This window comes from Arachis ipaensis, chromosome B1 (genome assembly GCF_059453495.1).
Source record: "Arachis ipaensis isolate K30076 ecotype BB chromosome B1, ASM5945349v1, whole genome shotgun sequence".
Taxonomy (NCBI): Eukaryota; Viridiplantae; Streptophyta; class Magnoliopsida; order Fabales; family Fabaceae; genus Arachis; species Arachis ipaensis.
Window position 1 is genome coordinate 128,657,903 of NC_142436.1, and position 14,129 is coordinate 128,672,031.

At 33.4% G+C, this 14,129-nt stretch overlaps 2 protein-coding genes and 1 long non-coding RNA gene across 3 annotated transcripts; 2 read left to right on the top strand and 1 right to left on the bottom strand.

Moving 5' to 3' along the window:
- The first annotated feature begins 4,633 nt into the window (after positions 1 to 4,633).
- On the top strand, positions 4,634 to 5,976 carry LOC107633963 (uncharacterized). The gene is made up of 2 exons (XM_016337552.3): positions 4,634 to 4,888; positions 5,440 to 5,976. Exons 1-2 carry the CDS (start codon positions 4,634 to 4,636, stop codon positions 5,974 to 5,976), a joined length of 792 nt encoding a protein of 263 aa, XP_016193038.2.
- Positions 5,977 to 7,107: 1,131 nt separating this feature from the next.
- LOC107633971 (HNH endonuclease domain-containing protein) lies at positions 7,108 to 9,158 on the bottom strand. The gene is made up of 3 exons (XM_016337561.3): positions 8,850 to 9,158; positions 8,391 to 8,513; positions 7,108 to 7,533 (listed from the first exon to the last, which is right to left on the bottom strand). The coding sequence occupies exons 1-3, from the start codon at positions 9,088 to 9,090 to the stop codon at positions 7,394 to 7,396; spliced, it is 504 nt and encodes a 167-aa protein (XP_016193047.1). The 5' UTR covers positions 9,091 to 9,158; the 3' UTR covers positions 7,108 to 7,393.
- A 1,694-nt stretch (positions 9,159 to 10,852) lies between these two features.
- LOC110272062 (uncharacterized) lies at positions 10,853 to 12,850 on the top strand. Its single transcript, XR_002362985.2, has 2 exons — positions 10,853 to 11,247; positions 12,119 to 12,850. It is a non-coding gene; the product is annotated as an uncharacterized LOC110272062 (long non-coding RNA).
- Positions 12,851 to 14,129: the final 1,279 nt, after the last annotated feature.

The window sequence follows — 14,129 nt, forward strand, 5'->3', positions numbered from 1 at the left end:
GTCTCTGAAGGTTGTGTCTTTCATGATGGTGTTTTGGAGATTTGGATGACAGATGTTACAAACTTTCACCTTCTTCAAAAATGAAATCTAATGATTTTATTGTTATTGCTGAAATAGCCAAGTTGGATAAAGTGTAGGGTTCAAATGTCAAAGTTGTAATGATATCTCCTAAGAAACTACTTAAATCTCCCTTTGATGCAACCATTTTACAAGTTTCTACTGGTTCGAGGGTTTCTCTTTTTTCGGCAACCAAAGCCAAGAGTTCTTCTATTGCTAATTGCTTCATTAAGTCATCACAATCTACTATTAAGGATGTCTCTAGCTTGCCTGGGGACTATGAATCATAGATCTCATTGTCTTTTGAAAAAGATGAAGACAGTTCCTAATACACTTTCTAATCCAGTAAATGTGAATGATGTGAGTTTCCAAGACGAGATTAGTGGAGACTTTTCTAGTTCATATATTCTTGGGGATGTCTCTGGTGAGGGTACTATCCAAAATGCTCCTTAAAATAGCTCTCAAGTAGTAGTAAGTAGTAAGAACAATATTGGCATTGAACCGTGTGTTACTTGTCAAAGGAAGCTTGCTGGAAGTGATCCTACACCTATCTAGATGGTATTTCCTGGTGCAGGTATTGTTATCTTTCTCTATTCTTTTTCTTTTCAATATTCGAAATATAATATATACATACTCGTGTTCATACTATGTATATATGTATGTTTGTATCCATCACCATTTTTTTAGCTTCTTATGTTGATTCTCGATGCACTTTTCAAGCATCAAGCGCTTCTAATATTACAAAAGAACCTTCAGCTACTGCTTCTTTTGGTGTGTATCATTCTTTTTATGTTTATTTCTCTATTACAACTAGGGGTGTCCATGGATAGGATCATATCCGCAGATCCGCGGTAAATATCCGCATCCGATCCGAAAATTGCGGATCGGATCGCGGATATCTGCTCTACATCCGCGTATCCGATCCGCGGATCCGCAGATCCGCACTATAATAATTAAAAAATAAATGAATATATATATGTTTGGTATTATATTTACTTATTTGTATGTTTTAGTTAGTAATTATTATTCATATATTGTATTATTTTATTTTTGTTATTTAGAGAGTGTTTGATTAAAAATATTTTAGGAATAAATAAGTTTAAAAGTATGAAAGAAATATTTTTATCGAATTCTTTTACATAGAAATATAATTAAAAAGAGAATGTTTAATTATGTGGATATATCCGATATCCGATCCGGCACTAAAAAGTGCGGATATCATATCCGATCTGATCCAATGGAAATTGTGCGGATCGGATCGAATTTTCGGCCATATCCAATCCGATCCGATCCGCGGACACCCCTAATTACAACAGAATTTTACAAGTGTTTGACAAGATAAATGTATTTTTTTACTTGTTTGTTTTGCTTATAGCTTCTGCTCATTATGAGTTTGAGTATTTCTATGATGATGTGAATGTATTGTTATTTGAGATTGCATATTGGAACCCTTTCTTCATGCCTCTTAGCAATCTCAACTGTCTTTTCAAAAAATTTTGGTATCAAGCTTTTTTGGACTCATGGACGTTCTTTACTTCGAACACCCTTGCAGACTTGTGCGGTGTTTATTGAGATATGGTAAAAAAAAAAAATCTAAATAACCTTAAGTTATTTAAATGTAGTAGTTTTTGGCTTGAGAATATTTCTTTTAAATTGAAGCCTTCATCTGGGATACTTGACTTTGCAGAATTTTTGTCTAAAAAGTATCATACCCTTTCTTCTGGTGTTTCTACTCTTTAAAAAAAGGTTGACAAACTTATATTTAAATTGGACACCATGAAAGTTAAGTTTGCTACATAAACCTAATTGGCCAAACTTAAGAAGGTTATTTCTTCTGTGATATCTTATAGTGATATTTTGTAGTTGTTATAGTTTTTCATCTCTTTATTTTGTTTAAGAGGTAAGACTTTGACAAAGTGTATACTTTTTGTTTTGGTGCCTCTGACTTTTATTGTTACACATCTTTTTGAGTGTCATGTTTTCTCTTTTGTTTAATACTATGCATACTCTTTCAAGGAGTTTTATTTTCTTTGTTTGCTTATGTGATCAATTTATTTTGGATACATATTTTGCTTTCCCAGGAAATAAGGTATTGTTATGAGAAAAATCTAAATTGTTTATTACTGTTTGTTTTTTTTTTTAGACTTTCTTTTTCAAAGGCAAAAGTTTGAAGATATCCAAATTTTTTTTGTCCTATTATTACTTTTTTTTTTTTTAAAGAAAATCAGAGTGGGACACCTCATTTTCTAAAAATATTTTGTATTGAAAATTTCTTAACATGCATTATTTACAACATTTGGATACATAATTGCTAAGAACATTCGTCCATGCATTGCATGATGTTATCAAAATTATATAGCATAGATATTGGCTCTTGACAAAGAAGTGTTCTAGAAATTGAAATTTAACTCCTAAATCTGAAACTAGGATAGTACTTCTTGATATACATAAAATTGATGGAGCTAATAATTGTTCTATGATTTGGATCCAATACAATGCAATGTTCGTAGGGTGTACTTTAGAAATAATGTAGAAAATTTTTCATTTGGGAGTCCATTTAGACAAAGACATCTTTTTCATTATAATATATACTGATTTTAATAATAGATTTCCTTCTATAAACATCATGAGCTGAACATGTTTGTCATAAACTAATGCTAGACTTCAGTAGTATTCTTCTATTCTACTTCATACGGCTTCTTTTTTTCTTGTAATTCTAGTAACTTAGCTTCACGATTTATTGTAACTTCAATTTTCGTTAGAAGAACAACTTCAGTCCCATATACCAATGAAAAGGTTTTATAAGTCCAAAGAACAAATGATAAGTATTCACTCCAATTTTTATGAGTATTGGTCACCATATTTGTGAGTATTTTTAAAAAGTTCTTATTAGTAGATTTTGCCTGGCCTTTGTCTTGTAGGTAGTAGGAAAAAGAATTGTGATATTTAATTTGGTATTGTTCAAGAATACTCAACACTCTCTAATTAACAAAATGGGTTCATTATTAGACACCAAAATACTGGACAACCAAAATCTGCATGTTATGTTTTCTTTGATGAATCTTACCACTACTTCAACATTTGCTTCTTTGACAACCACAGTTTTTACTCACTTTGTAAAACTTTCTATAGCAAGTAAAATTTACTTTTTTTCCATTGACGGAGAATTGATTAGTTGAGGCCCTTTTTATAATCTTAAGCCATTTTACAGCAAAGGGTGCCTTGAGTGTCCTCATTATTTTAAGTTTGTTCAACTAAAAATGGACATAGGAAGTTGATCTTCACATGTTAAGGTAGTAGTTTTGACATTGTTTCGAATTTTCATGCCAAAGAGATGTTCGCATAAAAGAGTATTTATGACATGTAATATTGGTGAAGGAACATCTAGTTTAATTCATTTCTATCTAAATGACATTTTCTATACTTCAAATACAACCAATCCACTTTCACCAATTTTCTTCTCATTTAAAGAGAAATCCAACTCCTTAGGGTGTTTTTTATTTTTTTGAATTTTATCCTTTTGACACAAAACACTTATAGGAGGAACTTTACTATTTTTTACCATGTTTTGGACTATCTTACAATTATTCATACACAATAAATTTATATGTTTGGTATACAATCAAACACTATTATATTAAACAAATTTAATTAAGAATATCAAATTATCTAATAATTTTTAAAAAAAAATATTTTGAAATTATGTTTTTTTAAGGTTTAATTACTTATTGGTTCTTATAGTTTGATCAAATTTACAATTAAGTCCTTATATTTTTTTCTTTTGATTGGGTCCTTAAACTACTTTTAATTTTGTAATTAAGTCCTTGCTAGTATAAAAAAAAGTTAGAGTTAATAAAATATTTTTTCGCAAATTAAAAATATTAGGAATTAAGAACCTAATTAAATCTTTAATCACATATTTTTTAAAAAGAATATTCGGTTAATTTTAATATTATTAAGACGAAAAAGACCTAATTATAAAATTAATAGTATAAGAATCCAACTAAAAAAAATTATAAAAACTTAATTACAAATTTGATAAAACTATAAGAGAAAAGGACAAATAAGTCCCTGACCTTTTACCCCGTGGACATTTTCGTCCCTGACCATTGAAAAATACATTTAAATCCCTGACCTCCTTGAAAATAGGACGAATCAGTCCCTCCGTCAAAAAGCCACCGTCAGACACAACGGAAAAGTCTGACGTGGCTTCCCTTCGTCTTACCTGGCATGACGGATGCCAACGTGGCACGTTAGTGAGACAGAGCATTTGGAAAGTGGACAAATAAATCCCTGGAGCCCATAACTACGTCGTTCATCCACTGTGCCTCACCACTGCCATCATCATCATCATCAACAACAACAACCATGCCTATTGGAGGTTTTTCTCTTTATAGATTTTGATTAGATAGGCACAACACTTAAGGTAGGGGACAGTTTTTGTGGGTGAAGAAGAAGGAAGAAAAGGTAAGGTTGGTGGTGGTGCATGTGGGCGTGGAGCTGGATGGTGGTGGTTGAAGGAGGTGTTGGTGGCAGAGGAACCATCTTCAAAGGTTAGGGATTGACGAGAGCATCAATGTTTCCTACTACAGCCTACAATCCGCCTGAAGATTCTCTAAGCCAAGATGTGATTGCAACTGTGGAGAAGAGCATGAAAAAATATGCTGACAACCTCATGCGATTTCTTGAGGGAATTAGTTCAAGGTTATCCCACTTGGAATTATATTGCTACAATCTTGACAAATCTATTGGAGAAATAAGATCTGATTTAAATCGTGACCATGGGGAGCAAGATTTAAAGCTCAAGGCCCTTGAAAAACATCTTCAAGAGGTATGCTGCTTTCATATATATTCTTAGGTTTAACTTCATTTTATATATTACCTAGTACCTATACAGCACTACCCCACATCTGATGGATGAATACTTTGGATCTTGTGTTAATGAAATCCTGAAGTAGTTATACATCAACTGAAGCAATTTTTTCCCCTTCCAATTCAATTGCAGACATTTTTTTTCAATTGGGAAATCCAACCATATTCCTTTCTTGATTTGCAAACCTGTTCAACATAACAAGATAGCTATACTTTGTTTATCTGGTCAATGAAGCACCATTCATCAATCACAAACCGGACATTAATCTCTATTGCTAGATTAACAATTTGTTATTGCTCGAATATTCTGTGTTTTCTTGATACTGTTCCAATATACGCAAAAAATAAATTTTAGCTATGAGCAGTGCAGAGTAAATGAAGCATTTAACTCACAATGTTCTGTATTAGCATGCTTTCATATATCTGTTCACTTTATTAATTGATTATATAGACTTTGAGAAACAAAGATTGTTATTGCATGTATTCATTTTCCTTACGTTGGTTATGTAGGTTCATAGATCTGTACAAATTTTAAGAGACAAGCAAGAGCTAGCTGACACTCAGAAAGAATTAGCCAAGCTTCAACTTGCTCAGAAGGAATCATCTTCCTCAAGCCACTCAGAGGAGAGATCATCGCATTCTACAACAGATCCTAAAAAGATTGATAGTGCATCTAATGCACACAACCAGCAGTTAGCTCTTGCACTTCCTCATCAAATTCCCCCACAGCAGCAGCAGCCGCAATCGGCTGCACCCCATGCTCAAGCTCCAGTAGCAAATGCGTCCCAAGCCACCCAACAACCTACTTATTACATGCAGCAACCCCCCACTCCATTGCCAAACCCTCCAGCTGCTCCCCAGCTCTCTCAGAATCAGTATTTACCATTGACAAATCAACAATACCAAACACCCCAACTTCAACAAGACATGTCGCGGGTGACTCCACAACCAACACCATCTCAGGTAACCCCATCCCCAGTTGTGCAACAGTTCCCTCAGTATCAGCAGCCACAGCAACAACAGCAGCAGCCGCAGCCACCCCAGTAGCAGTGGGCTCAGCAGGTGCCATCTTCACAGCCTCCCTCAATGCCACCCCAGATAAGATGCTCATCTAGCCAAACAAAAAATTTGCAATGACCTTCCTTTCCCTGTCAAAATTCCCAATGATCAGATACTATTTGCAACCATCTAACATCAGACCAAAGCCAAAATTCCTTAACTTACCTTATAGAATGGACAACCCAAAAAGATTCTGTTAGGGTTGCTAACTGTCTTTGACATATACATTATTGCATAAACTCCACAGAAACACCTCGGTGCGACGGCGACGTTTCCATCTCCAGCCTGAAGCGCATATGGAACTGAGTTTGAACCAGACTTCTCTTCTCTAAATCCACTTACGCTTCTTCTTGAGGTTGATGATGCCCCCTGCGTTGCCATTGTTAACATACGCAGAACTCTTCTCCTCACCACCAGCCACCAGCCTGAACGAAGAAGCCAAAGGAATTTCAAGATTAGGGCACCTATCTAAACGACGTAGTTATGGGCTCCAGGGACTTATTTGTCCACTTTCCAAATGCTCCATCTCACTAACGTGCCACGTTGGCATCCGTCATGCCAGGTAAGACGAAGGGAAGCCACGTCAGACTTTTCCGTTGTGTCTGACGGTGGCTTTTTGACGGAGGGACTGATTCGTCCTATTTTCAAGGAGGTCAGGGATTTAAATGTATTTTCCAATAGTCAGGGACGAAAATGTCCGCGGGGTAAAAGGTCAGGGACGTATTTGTCCTTTTCTCAAACTATAAAGACAATCAGAATAATTAAAACTTCTTTAATTAGAACCTTTTTTTTCTCGAAATCCAACACGATAACAATTTTTGAAGAGTCAGATCATTCCAATGTTATTAAGACAACATTTCTTAAGTTGCTGTTTTGCAATGTGATAAAATTTAATTGCTATGTAATTGGCATCCAATCAAATACTTTTATAGTTATATTTATGAGACTTTTAAGTTGATAAATAATTAAATCAAATACTTTTGTCGATAAATTAATACATAATTAAATGTTGTTTAAATGGGATGTGTTTTACATACTTAATATGGTGACAAACCATATCAGTGGGTTTCTCATCTCAACCTATAACATATGCCAAAGAGATAATATAAAAAAAAATACTACTGTCCTTTGAATGACCTTGATCTTTAACACGTTGCTAATGGCAGCATTATGGGTTATAATGTTGATATTACAGTAACTAAAGGGTAACATTTTCCCAGAATTGTGTATAACAAAAACCATTTAAATGTCAAAATCCTAAAACAAGGCCACCTGATAAAAATGGTGGAAGCAACTGTTATTTTTTTTTGTCTGAGTTATGAGAAAAGAGAGTGCCTGTAAGCTTCTCTTTCGAATCCACGAATCTTGAAAAGTTGCTTGCAACAGCTAAGAATCATCCTCCTCTCTATGGCAACTTGCATGCAGTTGTCTCATCTTTAGACTTGTATTTGCCAAGCATCTCGGCAACAGTTCTGCAACGGCACTGGTTTCCTGGCCGGATAACATCGCCATAAACAGCCATCTCGATTATGTCGAGCTCCTTGTCTGGTAATTGGCAAAACAAGAATAATATCCGTCAAAAAACATGACAGAGCTCGTAAAATGAGAGAAATCCGAGCAAACTCACTTTCCTGCCACATTATATCAATTAATGGTTACATCTCATCATTGAACAGAACATGATCCTACAGTTTGGATCTAAATTCTTATGAATGAACAGAGTGAGAACAACATTGTCCTTGCAAAACACCTTCAGGGGCTTGGCTTCTAAGTTCTCATCAAAATTCCATTTAACATTTACCATAAAAGACGCTGCGGCTAATTTTGGATATCCTCGCGAAAAAAGGTTCAACATGCCTTCCTAAATGGGGTCAATTAACAGAAAGCAGTAATATAAATAACATCCATCAGTGGCCATTTTCAATCACAACACATAAATGGAATAAAGAATTTGAGATAAATGGTTTCCTTAATGCGTAGAAATGTTATTGTCAAACAGTCTATCAAACAAAATCGATCTAAATTATAGGGAACAAACAGCACAGGTCAATATCACTTCTAGGATGCAATCGAAAGAATCCACCCGCAGTTAGAGCACATGAATTTAAAACACTTGGTAAATCCACAGTAAGAAAAACAAACATAGATTCCTTTCAAGATCTATAAACTGCAAAAGAAGGCTGCAATTGATACAAAATATGATCCTTATCAACAAATTGTAGCGGCTTCTAATCATATTGGAAATCTCAGTCTTCTATATAGTACACGATACTAGCAATTTGTCCCAACTATGATTGCCAGGGTTGAATAAAGGACCCCATAAAGCAAAATTTAGGTTTAACTAAATTGCATAATAGATAAGAGGAATAGTTCATGCAAATTACAAAGAAGCATATGCGTACCAGTAAAGATAACATCACAAGAGTATCCTTTGAGTTGATCAGCATCAACCTGATATTTATTTGATTTGAATCTGTTCACTCTTGACTGAAGTATCTGACAATTTTCTTCAGTGGATTCACCCCCTAAAACACAACATAGAAATCTCACATGTCAATTTAAATCATTCTTCAAATGAACCAAATAACAATCTACAATTCTATATGGTATATGTTCAACTGATGATAAATCCTTAAAGAAGTCAAAACAAAGAAGCATAAAACTTCATTTTTCACGCATTATCTTCATTTCTATCTCCAACTTTCAACTACTATTACATAAAACATCGGAATTTAGTCAACTTTCGGTATTGACTTCTACATCTATTGCCACATTTTTTTTCCAACCAAAACACAGCAACCCAGAAGAAAATGAAGTGTTATTATGAAATAGAAGCGAAAAGGGTAACAGAAAAATGGAACCTTTGGAGAAGGGGACGATGTGATCGTACTCGTAGCAGAGGCAGCCGAGGCAGTCTTTGAAGCGCTTGCAAACAATGTTGCCAGCGGCGTCTTTGCGCCACCTCTCAGGGTGGCGGCCGGGAACGATTTCGGCGTTGTTCCAGCACTTGATCTTCGTTTTTGCGTCGAAGAATCTCGGCCTATTATCTCCACCGTCTCCGTTCCCGTTGCCGCCGCGAGAACGATGGGGCGAGGAGCTCATCCCTCCTCAGTCCTCACTTATCTTTCCTTTCCTTTTTTTTTTTTTTTCGGTGGAACAGTGTGAGGCAGAGAAGGAAAAAGAGCAATAATGGCCCATTTATTTGAAAAAATAACTATTTTTTTATTATCCACAATCCAACTAGCTAATAATTAATTTGTCTTAAATTTAAACTTTATTTGATAATTTATTGTTAATTAATAAATTAAATAATTACTCAAATTAGTACTAAAAAATTTTAAAAACAAATATTTTAGTTTTTTAAAAAAATTAATACACAAAAATATTTCTAAAATTTAATTCTAATAAACAAATCAGTCTCTAATTTATTTTTTTATAGAATAATTACCAAAAATAATTCTCAAAAATTTTAAAAGTAGATATTTTTTAATCCCAAAAAAAATTTAATATACAAATCACTTTTTAACATTTTTTTTTGTAGACACGAGAGTCTCCCGTTCATTAAAAAAAATAAAATAAAATAAAATAATAATTATTATAATTATTAATTACAAAATAATACTATACCATAATTTTTTATTTTTTAGACAAAAATAATAATAAATTTATTTATTAGATTTTTATATATATATTTATAATAAAAAAATATATATATAGTCACTCAATAATAATAATAATAATAATAATAATAATAATAATAATAATAATAATAAAGATTATGCTATAAAAAACTCAACATTAAAATTATTTGATATTTTAAATTTAATATAATTAAAAGATATCCTAAAGTATGTTTGTATTAAAAGAAAATATTTTAATTTATATTTCAAAGTATCATTATTTACCTTATTTATTTCCAACGAAAAGAGTGTATCAATATGCTAGTATCATCATTCACATGCACAAAGTTAAGTTAATAATAATAAAGGTTGACATACAATAAAAATAAAATGAACAGAAAATTGTTATGTCATATCTAACAGAAAAAATATTAGAGATTGATCTGTGTATTAATTTTTCTTAAAACTAAAATATATGATTTTAAAATTTTTGGAGACTGATTTAAATAATTATTCTATTAAAAAATAGGCTAAAAATTAATTTATCTGTCAGAATAAAATCTTAAAAATTAATTTGTTTATTAATTTTTTTAAAAATTAAAATATCTACTTTTAAAATTCTTAAAAATTAATTTGAATAATTACTCTAATAAATTATTATATGTAAGCGAGATTCAAATTCTAAATGCCATACAAGGAAGTTGTATTATGGCTTAGTTAGTTCTCCTTTTATGCGCCTGACTAAGCATCAAACATCACACATGCTTAATTATTTCATTGCAATCTTGTTTGTCTTTTTGGTCGTTGAGTAAACTACCAAAATTCATCCTAAAAAATTTAAACACAGATAAATTTAACAACGGAAGAAAGAAAATTAAATTATAATTTTGAATGATTTGTTTTATCCGTTAAAACTAATCATTTGTTTGTCAAAATTAACCAATCATCAAAATTAAATTTTTATTATCTAAAATTTTTAAAATATTTTTATTTCTCTTTTCTTTAAATCTAACTCTAAGTGTATACGATTAGAAAAATATTAAAGTATTTCTAAAAATATTTAGATAAAAATATCTTATTTCTATATTTGTTTCAAAGTTTAAAAATATATTTCAGATAATTTTTATTCTCTGAAATTAAAATACCACTAATTTTATTCTCATCTTCTCAATAGTTATCTTTAATTCCAATGAAAATGAAATGTGTATAATAAAATAAAAAGATTAAATTACGTTTACTAACCTAATCCTAATTCTAACTCTTCCTCTTCGTCTTCAGATTTTTCCTTCTCATTTCATCAGAAAACTAAACCCTAGCAGAATCTCTTCTCCATGAAAACTAAACTCTAGCAGTGTTTTTTTCCAAATTCATGGAAGCTCCACCAGCATCCACTCAACGCCGATTTGGATTTGCACGACCACCGCGCACCGCATTCTAAAAGGAAGATTCACTGCTTCTGCACTAGTTTTGTTTGCGTTCGTCTTTCTTCTTCTGCCACTGCGAAGTTGTGCGTAACGGTGACGAGTTCAATTTCTCTGTTGGATTCGCTTCAACTTCGTTCTCGCTCGATAACTTCTTCGTGTCGCCAAGGTGCGGTTGCAGATTGAACTGCAACGATGAAGACAACAACGAATTCAGAGTGAGGAAGCTTAAGTTGAGCATTTCGTGTCGTCAAAGTGTGGTTGGAAATTTTTTTTATTTTTCAAAATTTTAATTAGGTTTCTCTGTGGATTTTGTGTTGCTTACAGCTGAATAATGTTAAGGTAAATCAATTGCATGTTTTGATTAGCAGTTTGTTTTGTGTGTGTTCTTGCTTGATAATTAGGTAATTATTATGTTAAAATTAAAAGAAAAATTGAGGGATTCTTAGGTACTTCTTTCAGCTATTGTTAAAATTAAATCGAATAAGAAATTTGTTATTCTACTTATTGTCAGTGACATAATCACATAATCCAAAAGAATTTCTCTTAAACAATAGTATAAGGAGTCAGAATTTTTCTTAAACATGTCTATTGAATCAGTTTTGATTGTTCAAATACTAATTTTTTGTATGAATTCAAACATGACGAACTATGTTTTCTGTAACAAAATCTGTATGTTAGTGTGCTATTTGTTTGTTTGTGTATTTAGGCATTGGATTTATTTGCAATAGTAGTCATCAATCCTGAATTGTTCATGTTTAGCTTAGTAGTAACAAGTGCCTTTTCTAATTGGTTGATGAAGCAAATGTAGCATAAGTGTGTTAATTTGGATATTTCAATTTCAATTGTATCAGCACTTTCAATAGCAGCAAAATATCGCCATTTTATTTTTTTCCCATGTTCCTTTTGTTACGATGTTGATATTCTTGTAAATCTAAATCTCACGTACATGTTAAGCTATAATAGTTTTTTTGTCTTCTTTTGATTCTTTCCTTACATGCAATCCTTAAAATGCTCTACCATAGTCCTAGGAGGAACTGAATTAGTGTTGACATGATAAGTACTTTTGTTGTTTTCATTTTTAAACAGAAATACTACTTTGCTACTTCAAAAACAATGATGAGGTTGAATGGCATAACAAAATCATTTGTAGCTAATCATGTAGCAGAAACTAATGCTAGAGCTGTGACAATAAGGGCCTTTCAGGAGGAAGATCGCTTTTTCAAGAAGAATTTAATGCTGGAGCTCTTATGGCATTTCACAGAACAATTCCCTAGTATTTTCAATTCAATTTCAATGCGCTCTAGCAAATTATATAGTATCTGTAGAGCAATGTTTTGAAAACTGGTTCGGATCGGCCGGTCAAACCGATCGAATTGTGAACCAGACACAAAGACGGTTCGGGCAATCAGCAAAACCACGAAATATGAAAATCGGAATTGAACTGGTGAACCGGCCGGTAATCAATTGGTCGAACCGAACCGTGATTCAGCTGATTTTTGGGCTGGGCAGCAAAATGCTGCCGTTTCAACGAATGAAACCCTAAATCAATGTTCTGAATCCCTAACTGCCTTCAGCCCTTCACAATTCTCATCGAGCAAGGTTCTGAGAACGCCATCACAGTCTCACACGGCCAGATGGGTTCGATGTCGAGCAGTCACCTCCGTCGAGCAGTCACCTTGATAAACCCCAATTTTGTCGTTTATCTTGTGCTTATTTTAGGGGATTTTATCACCTTTTCTCATATTTATTCAATGAAATAGCATGGTTTTGTAATTGTCCCTTTAATTATGCTTAAGTGTAAAAACATGTTTTTTAGGCCCTTAAATTGGTGATTTTAACTCACTTTAATTCCATTCGATGTCTTGATGTGTTTGTTGAGTGATTTTAGGTTCATAAGGCAAGTATTGGATGAAAGAAATGAGGAGAAAAGTATACAAAGTGGAGAATGCATGAGGAAACAAGGATTGGGAATGCATCGATGGGCGCACAAGCGTACAAGGCGTGCGCGCAGAAGAGACATCGCATAGTGATGCGCACGCGTACATGACGCGTACGCGCGGATGAAGAAATAGCCAATCGACGCGCACGCGCACATGGCGCGTACGCGCCGATACTCGCACGTGACTCACTTAAAGGCAAAATGCTAGGGGCGATTTCTGAGCTGCCCAGGCCCAAATCCAACTTGTTTCTGAGTGTATTTCATGCAGAATTGAAGTCCAAACAAAGGGGAGCAATTAGTTAGTCAACATGAGCCTTTAGTTTGTTTTCTAGAGAGAGAAGCTCCCTCTTCTCTCTAGAATTAGGTTAGGATTAGGTTAAATTGTATTGGATCTTGAATTAATTACTTGATTTCATCTTGTTTCTTTTACAATTTCTCATTTCTACATCTTGACTTTCTTAGTTGTAATGTTAATTTCTCATTTTGCTCTCTTGTATGTTGATGAACATTGTTGGATCTAATTCCCTTTTAATGCAATTTCATGTTTCCATGTTTCTTTTATGTTGATCTTGCTTGCTCTTATTGATTTCTCACTTATGATAGTTGTGGGTTTTCCTTAATTTTAGCATTTTGTGATGTCTACTTTTATTGCACATTAGGTGTTTGATAGAATGCTTCTTATAGTTTGTGAGTAGTTCTCTTGACCCTTGGCCTAGGCCAAGGGGATTGAGTGATTTTGAGTCCTTGGGCTTCATTGAATTGGTAATTCTAGAGCCCTTGGGGATCAATTCGATAACCATTGACTCTAGCTTACTACTAAGTTAATTAGTAGCTAAGTTGGGACTTATGGATTGATGTTGATCAAGCCATTTGACGTACTCCAAGCCTAGGAGTAGACATTACGTACTTAAGGCTTTAGTGAGTAGACCTAATGAGCTGGGTTCCTCATAATTATCAATAATTGATTTGTTGACAAGGATGGTGATCTCAATTTCCCATATCTAGCCAAGAGTTCTTTATCTTACTTTCTTTAATTAGTTGTTTGATTCACCTCTTTCTTGCTCCCTTTATAAATCAAAACCCCCTTGCCCCTTCATAGCCAATAATTGACCACTTCATTGCAATCTCTTGTGAGACGACCCAGAGTCTAAATACTTC